General features: G+C 46.7%; 1 protein-coding gene across 1 annotated transcript; it reads right to left on the bottom strand.

Moving 5' to 3' along the window:
- Positions 1 to 11909: 11909 nt before the first annotated feature.
- On the bottom strand, positions 11910 to 13824 carry LOC139062170 (uncharacterized). Its single transcript, XM_070542697.1, has 2 exons — positions 12172 to 13824; positions 11910 to 12091 (listed from the first exon to the last, which is right to left on the bottom strand). Exons 1-2 carry the CDS (start codon positions 13607 to 13609, stop codon positions 12075 to 12077), a joined length of 1455 nt encoding a protein of 484 aa, XP_070398798.1. The 5' UTR covers positions 13610 to 13824; the 3' UTR covers positions 11910 to 12074.
- Between the last annotated feature and the right edge of the window lie 774 nt (positions 13825 to 14598).

Raw genomic sequence — 14598 nt, forward strand, 5'->3', positions numbered from 1 at the left:
CTGAGTAGTCGTCCTGGTCACGTGATGAAATCATGCTACTAACGTAGATCCAATCTAGTGACGCATATTTGTCAAAGAGTAACCCTTTATTTTATTTGATAATTTCACTATATAAACAGTAAAGAGTACAAACAAAAGCTAAACGAGAATTGTTTTCTTTTTAAAATGTATTTGATTGAAAGTTGATCATTTCTGCTATAATTTGTCAATTTTTCCTCATTGGGGAAAAAAGTGGAGTTTGAATATGCTGAAATAAGGTCAAACTTTGCGCTGATCATTGGTTTCAGAATAGTAAACAGAACTATGGCTCCCTCTTGTGTCTGGTTTTGTTTTGTAACCTGTTTTTATTGGACCACAAGATTCAGAATATTTCTCAGTGTTGCTCCAAACCTCCAAACTGAACAGAAATGTGAGCATTAGGAACTAAACAGACTTTTTTTTTAAATGCCATAACAAAAATTCTGTCTACCTCTGGTCCTTTTACAGATTCAAAACTGGACATGGTGATATTTGATATTCATCAAAGACTTTGAGTGCAAGAACGTGTCAGCATAAAACCAAGATTGAGAGTAGCATTATTTTTAACGCTGACCAAAGTGATTATATCTCATCATTTCTCAACGTATGATCATGTGGGTTTAGAACTCTGATACGAAACAAAATAAATTAAGGGAATATTTCTGTAATGATGTTCATGAGAGTCTTTAAACATAAAGCATATCCAACTACAGTTCTTGTTGAGTTTATTTATTTCATGAATATAATGCCAAGTCTTTAGCATCTACATTACCTGTTATTATCCATCCATCCATCCATTTTCTACTGCTTAACCAGAGTGGGGTTGCGGGGCCAGTAGCCTAAGCCGAGACATCCAGACTTCCATCCCCGCAGCCACTTGGGCCAGCTCTTACGGGGGAATCCCAAGGCGTTCCCTGGCCAGGTGAGAGACGTAGCCCTCCAGCGTGTCTTGGGTCTTCTCTTGGGTCTCCTCCCAGTTGGAGGTGCCCGGAAAACCTCACCAGGGAGGTGTCTAGGAGGCATCCTAACTAGATGCCCGAGCCACCTCAACTGTCTCGTCTCGTCTTCCTCCGCTTATCCGGGTCCGGGTCGCGGGGGCAGCATCCCAATTAGTGAGCTCCAGGCCGTACTCTCCCCGGCCTTGTCCACCAGCTCCTCCGGCAGGACCCCAAGGCGTTCCCGGACCAGATTGGAGATGTAACCTCTCCAACGTGTCCTGGGTCGACCCGGGGGCCTTCTGCCGGCAGGACATGCCCGAAACACCTCCCCGGGGAGGCGTCCAGGAGGCATCCTGACCAGATGCCCAAACCACCTCAACTGGCTCCTTTCGATCCGGAGGAGCAGCGGTTCTACTCCGAGTCCCTCCCGAATGTCCGAGCTCCTCACCCTATCTCTAAGGCTGAGCCCGGCCACCCTACGGAGGAAACTCATTTCGGCCGCTTGTATCCGCGATCTCGTTCTTTCGGTCATTACCCAAAGCTCATGACCATAGGTGAGGATTGGGACGTAGATCGACCAGTAAATCGAGAGCCTGGCTTTCTGGCTCAGCTCCCTCTTCCCCACGACAGATCGGCTCAGCGTCCGCATCACTGCAGACGCCGAACCAATCCGCCTGTCGATCTCCCGATCCCTCCTACCCTCACTCGTGAACAAGACCCCGAGATACTTAAACTCCGCCACTTGAGGTAGGACCTCTCCCCCGACCCGGAGGTGGCAAGCCACCCTTTTCCGGTCGAGAACCATGGTCTCAGATTTGGAGGTGCTGATCCTCATCCCAGCCGCTTCACATTCGGCCACGAACCTACCCAGCAAGAGCTGAAGGTCAGAGCTGGATGAAGCTAGGAGGACCACATCATCCGCAAAAAGCAGAGACGAGATTCTCCTGCCACCAAACTCGACACACTCCACACCACGGCTGTGTCTAGAAATTCTGTCCATAAAAGTGATGAACAGAACCGGTGACAAAGGGCAGCCCTGGCGGAGTCCAACCCTCACTGGGAACAGGTCCGACTTACTACCGGCTATGCGGACCAAACTCACGCTCCTCTGGTAAAGGGACTGAATGGCCCTTAACAGAAAGCCACCCACCCCATACTCCTGGAGCGTCCCCCACAGGGTGCCCCTGGGGACACAGTCATAAGCCTTCTCCAAATCCACAAAGCACATGTGGATTGGTTGGGCAAACTCCCATGCCCCCTCCATCACCCTTGCAAGGGTATAGAGCTGGTCCACAGTTCCACGGCCAGGACGAAAACCACATTGCTCCTCCTCTATCTGAGATTCAACTATCGATCGGACCCTCCTCTCCAGTACCTTGGCGTAGACCTTTCCAGGGAGGCTGAGGAGTGTGATCCCCCTATAGTTGGAACACACCCTCAGGTCACCCTTCTTAAAGATGGGGACCACCACCCCGGTCTGCCACTCCCTAGGAACTGCCCCCGATGACCATGCAATGTTGTAGAGACGTGTAAACCATGACAGCCCTACAACATCCATAGCATTGAGATACCCAGGATGAACCTCATCCGCCCCCGGGGCTCCGCCGCTGTGTAGTTGTTTGACTACCTCAGCAACTTCTGCCCCCGAGATCGGACAGTCCATCCCCAGGCCTCCCAGCTCTGGTTCCTCCTCGGAATGCGCATTGGTGGGATTGAGGAGCTCCTCAAAGTATTCCTTCCACCATCCGACTATAGCCTCAGTTGACGTCAGCAGCTCCCCATCCCCACTGTAAACAGTGTGAGCGAGTTGCTGCTTCCCTCTCCTGAGGCGCCGGACAGTTTGCCAGAACCTCTTTGGAGCCGATCGATAGTCTTTCTCCATGGCCTCACCAAACTCCTCCCACGCCCGAGATTTTGCCTCGGCAACTGCCACTGCTGCACCCCGCTTGGCTATCCGGTACCTGTCTGCTGCCTCCGGAGACCCACAGACCAGCCACGCCCTGTAGGCCTCCTTCTTCAGCCTGACGGCTCCCCGAACCTCTGGTGTCCACCAGCGGGTACGGGGGTTGCCACCACGACTGGCACCGGCCACCTTACGACCACAGCTAGCAACAGCCGCCTCGACAATCGCAGAGTGGAACAAGGCCCACTCGGACTCAATGTCCCCCACTGCTCTCGGGACGTGGTCAAAGCTCTGCTGGAGGTGGGAGTTGAAGACCGTCTTGACAGGTTCTTCTGCCAGGCGTTCCCAGCAGACCCTCACTATGCGTTTGGGTCTGCCAGATCTACGCGGCATGTTCCCTTGCCATCTGATCCAACTCACCACCAGGTGGTGATCAGTTGACAGCTCCGCCCCTCTCTTCACTCGGGTGTCCAAAACATACGGCCGCAGGTCAGATGATACGACTACAAAATCTATCATCGACCTGTGACCTAGGCTGCCCTGGTACCAAGTGTACCGGTGGGCATCCTTATGTTCGAACATGGTGTTCGTTATGGCCAAACTGCGGCTTGCACAGAAGTCCAATAACAAAACACCGCTCGAGTTCAGATTAGGTGGGCCGTTTCTCCCAATCACACCCCTCCAGGTCAAGCTGTCATTGCCCACGTGAGCATTGAAGTCCCCCAGCAGGACAATGGAGTCCCCTGATGGAGCACTATCTAGCACTCGTCCCAGGGACTCCAAAAAGGGTGGGTACTCTGAACTGATATTTGGCCCATAAGCACAAACAACAGTCAGGACCCGTTCCCCGACCCGAAGGCGCAAGGAAGCTACCCTCTTGTCCCCCGGGGTAAACCCCAACACACAGGCAGAGAGTCTCGGGGCTAACAAAAAGCCAACCCCAGCCCTCCGCCTCTCACCCGGAGCAACTCCAGCAAAGTAGAGTGTCCAACCCCTCTCCAGGTCTCGGGTTCCAGAGCCAATGCAATGTGTCGAGGTGAGTCCGACTATATCTAGCCGGTACCGCTCAACCTCTGCCACAAGCTCCGGCTCCTTCCCCGCCAGCGAGGTGACGTTCCATGTCCCAAAAACTAGTTTTCTTGTCCGGGGATTGGACCACCAAGGCTCCCGCCTTGGTCTGCCTCCCGATTCGCATTGCACCGGACCCTTCATTTTCCTCCTGCGGGTGGTGGGTCCACAGTTGGACGAGCCCATGTATCCGGTTCGGGCTGGGCCCGGCCGGGCCCCATGGGCGAAAGCCCGGCCACCAGGCGCTCGCTCACGGGCCCCAACCCCAGGTCTGGCTCCAGGGTGGGACCCCGGTAACCCTCCGGGCCGGGTACTCCGACTCTTCGTTTTAACCACCATGAAAGATCCTTCGAACCGTTCTTTGTCTCACCCTTCACCTAAGACCAATTTGTCATGGGAGACCCTACCAGGGGCACTAAGTGCCCCAGACAACATAGCTCCTAGGATCATTAGGGCACTCAAACTCCTCCACCACGATAAGGTGACGGTTCAAGGAGGAGCCACCTCAACTGGCTCCTCTCAATGTGGAGGAGCAGCAGGTCTACTCCGAGCCCCTCCCGGATAACCGAGCTTCTTACCCTATCTCTAAGGGAGAGCCCAGCCACCCAACAGAGAAAAATCTTTTTGGCTGCTTGTTTCAGTGATCTCGTTCTTTCGGTCACTATCACAGCAAATTGAAAAGTGTTAATTTTCTGGTGTTGGTCCAATTCAACACCAAGAATAGTTAATTTAACACTAAAATGAGTAATACAGTTGATATGTAACACTGACATGAGAGTTAAAACCCAGTGTTAAAAAGGAGTGTTTCCTAATCAACTCTACAGGTGTCATTTAGGACAAAATAACTCCAGAAAAATTAACTCTGAGCTCCCACAGCAGCTGTAACACCTGCAGAGTTGATATGTAGACTCCACCCTTTTATTCTAAAAGATGGACTGGTAGCGGCCGATTGGCTGCAGAGAGTTGCAGGAGCTGCAGTGGGCGAGGTGCATTGTGGGTAGTCATGTTTTTAGTTAGTTTGTTCTATTTTGGGGTGTTTATGCATGTTTATTTTGGGGAGTTGTGTTGTTCTTAGTTAGCACTTTGTTAACTGTTGCAAATGCGGTTTTGCTTGTTATGTCATGTTTGTACCATAAGTGAGGAGGCCGGTCAAAAGAATGGGACCGGCGCTGTGTGTTCCACTGTCACAATAATAATGTGATGCATGTTTCACACTACTTGTTCATGACTCTACTTCTTGTGATCCTCTCCAATTGGCTGATTGCAATCATGGGTTATACAAGGCATGAGTTAACCAGTGTTTGTCTGTGTAGCCATGTACTTCCTGGCATGGCAGACTGAAAATTATAAAAATTAATTATATCATGGTGGTGATTAATAATTTCAGTGAAATCTGACTCTGAAATTTAACACTGGTTGTAGTGTACACAGCAAATTCAGCATGCTCAAAATAACTCTGAGTTGATTTCAACACTTTTAAAGTGTCAATATGGGCCCCTAGTAAGTGTTAATTTAACACTTTTGGAGAGTTGGTACTTTATCTCTGATTTAGTGTTAAAAACCTACTCCTCTAGAGTTAAATATTTAACTCCAATGTAAGTGTTAAGATAGAAACACTTACCCCAGTACTGGGGTGTTGAAATTAACTCTGGTAGTTATTTTGAGCATGCTGAATTTGCTGTGGACCCAAAGCTCATGACCATAGGTGAGGGTAGGAACGTAGATCGACCGGTAAATCGAGAGTTTTGCCTTCTGGCTCAGCTCTCTCTTCACCACGACAGACTGGTGCAATGCTGCAGACGCAGCACCAATCTGCCTATCGATCTCACGCTCCATCTTGCCCTCTCTCATAAACAAGACCCCGAGATACTTAAATTCCTCCACTTGGGGCAGGACCTCGTCCCCGACTATTATTATATTACCTGTATATCTGTGAAATTCTAGATATATATAGTACCGGTGTGTCTGTGTCCCTTACAGTATGCTGCATATTACTGGAATCCAAGTTTTTCACTTTTTATTTGTGTATTTTCTTAGTGGTTGAAGGTTACAATACTAGCTTACTTGTGTGTGTGTGTGTGTGTGTGTGTGTGTGTGTGTGTGTGTGTGTGTGTGTGTGCGTGCGTGCGTGTACCTATATTTATACCTTTGTTTTAAATTTTCTTCAAATTATTCTCTTAACCGTTGGTGCTGCTGTAACAATTGAATTTCCCCACTGTGAGATCAATACGGCATGCACTGTTTACTACAGTGATGCCCAATTGAGAAAATCATAAGTACCCTACTGACATCCTGTTATTTCATGCCTTTATGTCAGGAGTGCCTCAGCAGATTGATAATCTAGGTTGTTGAGGAAGTCCTCTCCAAAGTTGATCATCTTTCTCAGGGCCAACAGTATTTGAGCTCTGAGACGCAGTTTATGTAGATGACATCCAACTGTACATCTCCTTTAAGCCCCATGAGATGTCTAAGCTGCAGTTGTTACACACCTGCTTAGACTCTATCAAAACCTGGATGGCTGGGAGCTTTCTTCAGCTGAATGAAGTTAAGACTGAGATCCTCATCTGTGCCCCAGACAAGCTGGTTCCCAAAGTCAAAGACTCTCTTGGTCAGCTTGCTTCCCACACCAAACCTTCCGTCAGGAATCTTGGCGTGACCTTTGACCCAGCTCTCACCCTGGATTCTCATGTCAGTTCTCTTGTTCGCTCTTCCTTCTTCCATCTCAGGAACATTGCTACGCTGAGTCCCATTCTATCTCGCTCTGAACTTGAGACAGTTCTCCACACCTTCATCTCCTCACGTTTAGACTACTGTAACTCTCTTTTCACGTGTCTGAGCAGAACCTCCCTGAACCGTCTACAGGTGGTTCAGAATGCCTGTGCTCGGCTTCTGACCAAGTCCTCCAAACACACCCACATCACCCCACTTCTCCTCCAGCTTCACTGGCTGCCAGTCAACTTCAGGGTTCATTTCGAGATCCTGGTTCTGGTCTATAGGGCCTTACATGGACAAGCACCATCTTACATTGGTGATCTTCTTAGTCCCTACACCCCCCAGCAGGTCCCTGAGGTCCAGTGATCAAAGCCTACTGGTTGTGCAGCACCAGGCTAAAGACCAAAGGCGACAGATCATTTGCTGCTGTGGTCCCCAGACTCTGGAACTCTCTCCCCCTGAGCCTGAGATCAGTGGACTCAGTGGTCTCCTTTAAAAAGCAGCTGAAGACTCACTTGTTCAAGCTGTTTTTTGTATGACCTTCTTCACCACTCTCTCTTCAGTCTGCTCTCCCCACCTATTCCATCTTTCTCAGGATCCACTGATTTCCCTCTTTTGTGTTCACTCTCTCTCTTTTTTAACATTTTTTTAATCACAATTGCCTATTTTTGCTCATTTTAAATATATTTTTCAACATTTTCTAAATGTTTTTTTATATTTTTACATTTTTTTGTTTTTGTGAAGCGCCTTGTGATTTTTTATCTTGAGAGGCGCTATAGAAATGATTATTTTCTTCTTCTTCTTCTTCTTCTTCTTCTTCTTCTTCTTCTTCTTCTTCTTCTTCTTCTTCTTCACCAGGAAAAAGGAGTTCAATGGAATCCCCAAAATCTGCTGGACTGTGTCAATCTAACATAATTAGTAATTGTACTTAGTCCTGGCATGTCTACACGCCCATGCGATGCTGTGAATCTGGGCTATTTAGCATTCAACATGAAGACCACCATCCGAAATTTGGGAGTGCAACTGGACTCAGCCCCTCAATTCGACGTGCAAATCAACCAGGTTGTGCGATCGTGTTTTTTTAACACACCGACTAGCCAGAATTAAGCGAAATAAAACCATTTTGTCAGTTAATTTAAAAAAGCATCCCTGTTACAGTCAGAGGTGGTAAAGGACCATGGGAGTGGCCAACACCAACCTCTAAAAATTCTACAATCAAGCATTCCCTTAACAAAAAAAAAATCTTATTTTTGTTATTTTGAATAACTGATCCTATTTTATCCTTTTGTACTCAACCATGTCTGTCTTGCTGAGAGTTGCACTCTGTTACGACCCCTGGGTTTCACCATGCTTGGTTTATTATAACTGTTTAGTCAGTGTTTTGCCCCCTGTTTTGGTAGTTTTCTGCCCATCGTTTTGTTTTCTTTTGGAGTGACAACACCGGACCCAGATACAAGATGGCTGCCTCCATGCTGTTGTCCAGTAACCATGGAAACCACAATGAGCATCAGCAGCCTCATCACTAGTGGATCCCTCCACGGTTCTCCAGGTGGAAGCAATTGGACTAATCGTTTTCCCTGGATCTGGAAGGATAAAAGGCTGGAGGAACTTTCACTCTGGGAGCTACTTGTTACCAAGTGGTCTCCCTTTGGGCTGGTTTCAGGGTTTATAATTTTGAACATCTTGAAAGAAAATAATACCTTAGCTTTTAACAAGTCTCTCTTTAGGTTTGGTAATTACTCAGTAAAAGGACTACAGTGGCCACTGTTTGAGTGTGAGAGTCTTTTGTGGTTAAGTTGCCATATTATTATGTAGAAGGTGAAAGCCTCTTTAGGTTTTGGAAATAACCCTGAATCTTTTAGTTGATCCATCCCCCATCTTTCTTTTTGTACCATCTTGTTGGACACTTAGGTCTGATGGGTTTCTTTTGTTGCTGCCAGTTACCTCTTGATTTATTTTGTACTAACACTGGACTCTCTGGAAGCAGAGTTTCATGGGCTGTGTTAATTTTATTGCTGTTCGGATTTCCAGCCCTTGGTTTTGTGTTATCTTCTACTGTTTTAATAAATTTGTTTTCTTTACACAAGTTCCTTCTTGTTTCCTTGGTTTCCCCTCCCTGAAGAAGGTTAAGCGTAACACACTCAAAAAACACAGTTTTTGTAAATAAAAGCATTTTATTCATGAATTGGTTGTAAAAATTCCACATTCTTTACAAGAGATTTTGTTGTATTCATGTACACCTTCTCATATGGCCAGATTAATGTTGGGGAAAAAGGAGGACCCTTACGGGACATATGAAGACCCAAATCTGTAAAAAGGCATTTACATCACCCATGCTCCAGCCAAGCCCTGTTTCCCCAGCAACCACAACCAGTTCACCATCAACCTCATCCAAACCACCTGCCTCACATTAACTCCTCATCAGCTCCACCTGCAACGCTCCCTATAAAACACCAGGATTAACACCAAACCAGCACCAGATTATTGAAAGCATTTGCCAGTAGATTCTCCAGCACACTTGACCCTCTGCTCTCGCATTTTGACTCTGTTCTGGACCTTTGGATTACCCCTTTGCCTACACCCTGCCTGGATTATCTCATGATTACTTGGATTTCTGACCTCGGACCTGGGTCCTGGACTCATGCCTCCCCCTTTTTGGAACTACTCTGATCTCCCCAGTTCTGACCCCTGCTCTCCTACTGACCAGGCCTCTACTACAGCCCTTCCTTCAGACCGGTGTAGCGTTATGGATTTATGCTCTTTTATGAAAGAGAAACCATGCTACGTATTAATTCGGAATATTAATTTTAATAAATCAATAACCAAATTTTATATTGTTCAGAAGACTCAAAGGTTGTTTTCATCCATAAACTGCCGATAATATCTGAGTGTCTGTGTTTCAGTTCAATGAGGAAACAAGTTTGAAGGATTAAAAGTTTTAATTCTTCAAATTAAACTAATGATTTTGAAAATTGACAAACAGGAAATAACAATCACATTGGCAACTTTGTGGGACAATCTTTTAACAGTTTATATGCTGTTCTTGCTCAAATAGACCTTCTGGTGAATTTATGAAGATTGAGAATGTTGTGACATGAATGCGTGTGTGAGTCTGATTTTGCTTCAAGAAGAAACAGGTGTCTGAGTGAAGTGATGGTTTGGATAAACTTAGGTCTTATCAGAGAACTGCATCAAACGCTAAAACCGTGCTCTGTCTCACCGAACTCTTGTGGACCCTCTTTCGGATCCGGGCCGTGGAGGATGTTGTGGTTCATCCAGATGACACCGGCGGCTGACAGGAGACATAGGTGTCGAACGGAACCGGTCCAGAGTTGCCCTCGGTACACGTGGATGGTAGAGCGTTTTATCGATGCGCTTTCTTAAGTTAATTCACTCAGAAATCAAAAGACTCGGTAATGAGTCTTCGTTAGAAGTCGCGATTCAGCTATTCTGCCTGGCTTGGCAGAAACAGCGTGAAAGGGGGGAAGAACGAGCCAACAGGCTCTGCCCCCCCTTTGGTTTTCAGGTCTGTTCTCTCTCGTTGTCCAACCCGACTGAATCAAAAAACTGAAAACTTACCAAAAACCTTTCTCTTCTCAAAGCAAACGTGCGTCATCAAATGTGTCTGGATTTTACTGTGAGCAAGATGTGTGTGGGTGTGTGTGAATGTTTGTGTGCTTGAGTGTGAAGGTCAGTACCACACATTCAACATTATCTACTTAAGTGTGGATTCATTAATCCATTATAATTACCCCAAAGCATAAGAACCATTCATTTGATTAAACACATTTATAATGAGCAAAATGATAATGGTTATTTTAACATTAAAATCAAGAAAAAGAAGTTTAAACTTTATGTTTTGACTTGGTCTGGGTACAACTCATGTAAACACATCTTCTGGTAGACTGCAGGTGGCAGATGTTATGGTTTCCTCCCAGACTCGCTGGCGTTCAGGTCTTAATCTGTGGGTGAAAGTTCTCAGCGACCCAGCTTTGACACAGCTGAGTCCAACACCACCTTTGTGATAGAAAACCCATTTTTCCTCACGTTACATACCCCCCCTTTTTGTGACGACATGGTGGTCAAGCACAGGCCACCTGCCGTTACAAACACAATAACGTGATGTACTCGTGAAGGTAGACATCCCAGATGAAGGCAGGAACGATGAAGCGTCTCCACAGGTCTCGTGTAGAAGGGAGTCTATCCTGATCAGATGATTAAGGCCAAAACTGTTGCAATCATTGTAAAGTAATCCACTTAGGAAATCTTGAAAGCAGAGCTATTTCAATAGCAGTTAATTTCATCAGCAATAATGCAAAGGTATGCAAAGGATAAGCAGCTCGTGTGCCACATGGAGCTGGGCAGGTGATGTATTCCCCAGGCGTAGTCCAGGCGAAGTCCAGTGACGACCTCGACCCATCTCGAACCACGACCGAAGCCCCATGCGACAGGAAACCAGTTGAAGGATGGTGAAGACGGCCCCTCTGATGGGATGTAGTCCATACGAGCTCGGAGAAGGAGACAAAGTGAGACAGCCCACACGACAGATAGCATTTGATGCAAAACAAAGAAATCAATCAAAACCTATCTATGGGTGCCTCTGGGAAAATGTGGGTGCCTTTTGTGAATTATCTAAAGAAGAAATGTACTGCCCCCTGTTCTACGTGTCATGTAAAAACGTGATGCAGTGAAAACACAAATAAAAGAAAGTAAATCCTAACTGATATGTGAAACTCAGCAGGCTGCACTAATTAAAGGCATGTATATAGAAGAAATAATAATCATGAAAATGAAGGGCAAATTGGCTCGTGGCCCTTTAAGGGAAATAGCAACAAAATAAAATTAACTTTGTAATCAAATATAATCATGCTACACAAAGCACTAATAAAAAGATAGAGATGTAAATCAGTTCTAAAAATGTAAATCAGTAGGTTAGTAATCCCTAAAGATGTGAGTTAGTAACAGGACCCTGGCTGGAGGCAGGTAACCTGAAAAAAAAAACCCAAAGGATATCACATTTGTTAAAAATTCATCCCACAACGAGAGAATTTGTAACGGTCCACCAGTCAGTGGAAAAGAATCCGGTCAGAATAGTCGGTCAGAATAGAGTTTTGAATCTGGTATTGCGGACCCACAGAGACACGAGTTTGGACGTATCTGTGGGAGCAGGCTCATAAGCGATTTGGTTATCAAACTGTTTGTATCTTGTGTTACGAACCCACAGGGAAACTTGTTTGAATTTACCTGAGGGTCCCGTTTGGAACTGGAGCGAAGCTGATGGTGTAGCTGTTAGATCAGAACCTGATTTTACCTGCTCAAAGTTGGGTTGCAGCTTTACGGAGGCGACTTTGTTGTGATCAGAAATAGTAGTGAACTGGAAATGCGAAAATGATGCTCGCAAAGCAGGAGGAGGCTCCCCACCCCCCTTTTGTTTCTCAAACGTATGCCGTGTCTGTGAGACAGGAGAAGCATAACAAAGAACAGTTCTTAAGCTCTTAAAAGCGCTATTACCAAGAAGATGCACATTGTCACCTGAATCGTGCTGAAAGAGTAGGTGTTCAGATGTCCAAAGACCTGGAGGTGTTGGACTTGGAGGTTCTGAAAAGGAGTGATCCAAGGATGGTTGTGTCACGGGTGTCAAAGCAAACCTAGCCATGTTTAGAATCAGATACAGACATGACACTAGCTTTAGGAACATGGTCTGTCCTGAAAACTGAAGCCAAGAATACTTTATTCCCAAGAATGATGGAGGTTCCCACACTGAATCAGAAAAACCCGGTTTAACCAGAGTATTTACAGACTGACTAGAACTCCGCCCCGTAGAAGGTGCAGCACCTAACTCCGGGTCGGAGGTCAATGTTGTCAGCCGAATTGGTGGAAGGTCAGTGTCGAGTTCTGCAATGACCCGCCCGCTCGGAGGAGGCGTTCCCCCGAACCGGTTGAAGTCCGCAACGGAAAACTCAGAGCCACTCAGCACCCCCCCTTTGTCAGGAGGGGCCCCGAGCAGAGCATCACTGCACGCACCTACACCTCCCGGGCCGGGTTGCCTTCCCGAGCCCGTGAGAGAGGTGTGCGCAGCAACCACCGAGCCACCTTTAATATCGCCACTGACCACAGGACTGCTGGAAACCGCAGGGTTTTCTGCGTCGTCGTGGTCACCTGTAAGAGAAATCACAGGAAAGAGAGCACAGAGGCCCGAGACTAAGTCACACCCCTGTGAAAGGAGAAAAGAATTGGCCACCGTATTAGCAGAGGTCACAAACTGAAAAGTGACAAGGTCATTCACATAAAGGTCAAGATGTCCGGGCACAAACCCCTTAAATGGCATGGTAGCTCCGTCCGGAGACCACAAGTGTTTCACGGCGGCCGACGTTTCCATCACGCCCCGATAAAGAAGCTGGTTTGTGCATGAAGCGGACTGACGAGTAAAACGGACCTCTGACTGAAGCGGTGGATCACAGCCTGAAGATTGCACACCCATGCTGGAGAGATGTTCAGCCTTTAACATGGATGACAGAGGAGAAGCATTAGGAACCAAAGGGTTAAGCACAACCTGTTTGTCAGAGAGGTTAACCATAGGCTCAAGAGATTTATTCAGCTTAAAAGCAGCAGAGAAAGTGTTGTTTATTTCAAACCTTGATGTTGATGGTGGGTTTTTGACCCCCTGGAAGAAATAAAAGTAAAGAAAAAGCGTTATGACTGTAAACAGCATGCTGCTTGAATTCACGACATGAAGTGCAGACCAGAACCACCTCCGACCCAGTGCAGCTGGCACCGAACCGCAGCCACTGGTCCCCACTGCTCCCGACCGGCGGCACCCGCCTAAAACGGGCCCGTTCGGGCGGGCGGAGGGACCAGCGATGCTCGGCCGGTGAATTTCCTGCGTCTTGGCATGTTCTGGAAGCAGAACGTCAGAGAACCTTATATCAGGTGTAACAGTGCAAGAAAGATTTTGTCGTGTCTCGTCCATCTCCCATTAAGTTCAGAGCAACTCGCGTTTTTACCTTCTGAGCCGACGTAAAACTCCGGGCAGATTCCTTAATATGTCTCACACAACAAGGACTGTCCGTAGCTTACTTAACTTTATGACACAGGGTAAAACAAGGAATTGTTGATAGAGAAATGAATACACACAACTTCACAAGATGGAAGAAAAAGGCATGGAACCGAGCAACGGAGGCTGTGAAAGCCGACCCGTTCACCGGTCCAAAATAAAAAATAATAAAAAAAAATAACAAACCCTACGCTGCCGTGTTGGTATCAGACGGACAAACGTAGCAAAATGTAGATTCTACACACCGTAGCGATTTACAAGAATCACCGCCAATGCGGGTTTTGTGAGGACACAGACTGACTGTGCCAGAAATGATGACAATTTAACGGGACGCGTGCCCTATTTGTCTAACAGTGGCGCTAGCTCAGCTCTCCGGCTAGTTCTAGCGTTCTTTGTCTGTAGCGACCAGACTTAAATTTTCCCGATTAACAAGTAGGCATCTCGCTCCACTTTTAATACGGACTTTAAAAAAAACATACGCAATCTGAATGCAGTAACGCGTAACGGCTGTGCCTCGCTTTACGACGTTTACCGAGCAGTCAAGCTCCGGCAGGTGTCACCGAGCATTCCGTTTAAAAAGCGCACGCAATCTGAATGCAGTAACGCGTGACGGCCATAACCCGGCTTACGACGTTTACCGTGCAATCAAGCAACAGTAGGTGCCTACGGGCATTCCGTTCAGATTGTTTCTATAAGTCGCTCATGCAATGGAGATATTTTCCACAATAGCTCGCCCACAGTGTCAACACACTGAGACGAAAGGTGTCCGAGAATTTAGTCTCGGTTCTGAGGTCGGAGAATTTAGTGAGCGGAACAATTTCCGGTTAAGTTCAAAATAAGACATCAAAGTGAAACACAGAGAAAAGCGTTGTTTGTAGCTTTTAGATGTAAGAAATCAGACATAT

This window comes from Nothobranchius furzeri, chromosome 12 (assembly GCF_043380555.1).
Source record: "Nothobranchius furzeri strain GRZ-AD chromosome 12, NfurGRZ-RIMD1, whole genome shotgun sequence".
Taxonomy (NCBI): domain Eukaryota; kingdom Metazoa; phylum Chordata; class Actinopteri; order Cyprinodontiformes; family Nothobranchiidae; genus Nothobranchius; species Nothobranchius furzeri.

What these genes read in the sequence shown, in the direction of transcription:
- LOC139062170 (XM_070542697.1), bottom strand. Translation starts at nt 13,609, where the DNA reads ATGGACGAGACACGACAAAATCTTTCTTGCACTGTTACACCTGATATA.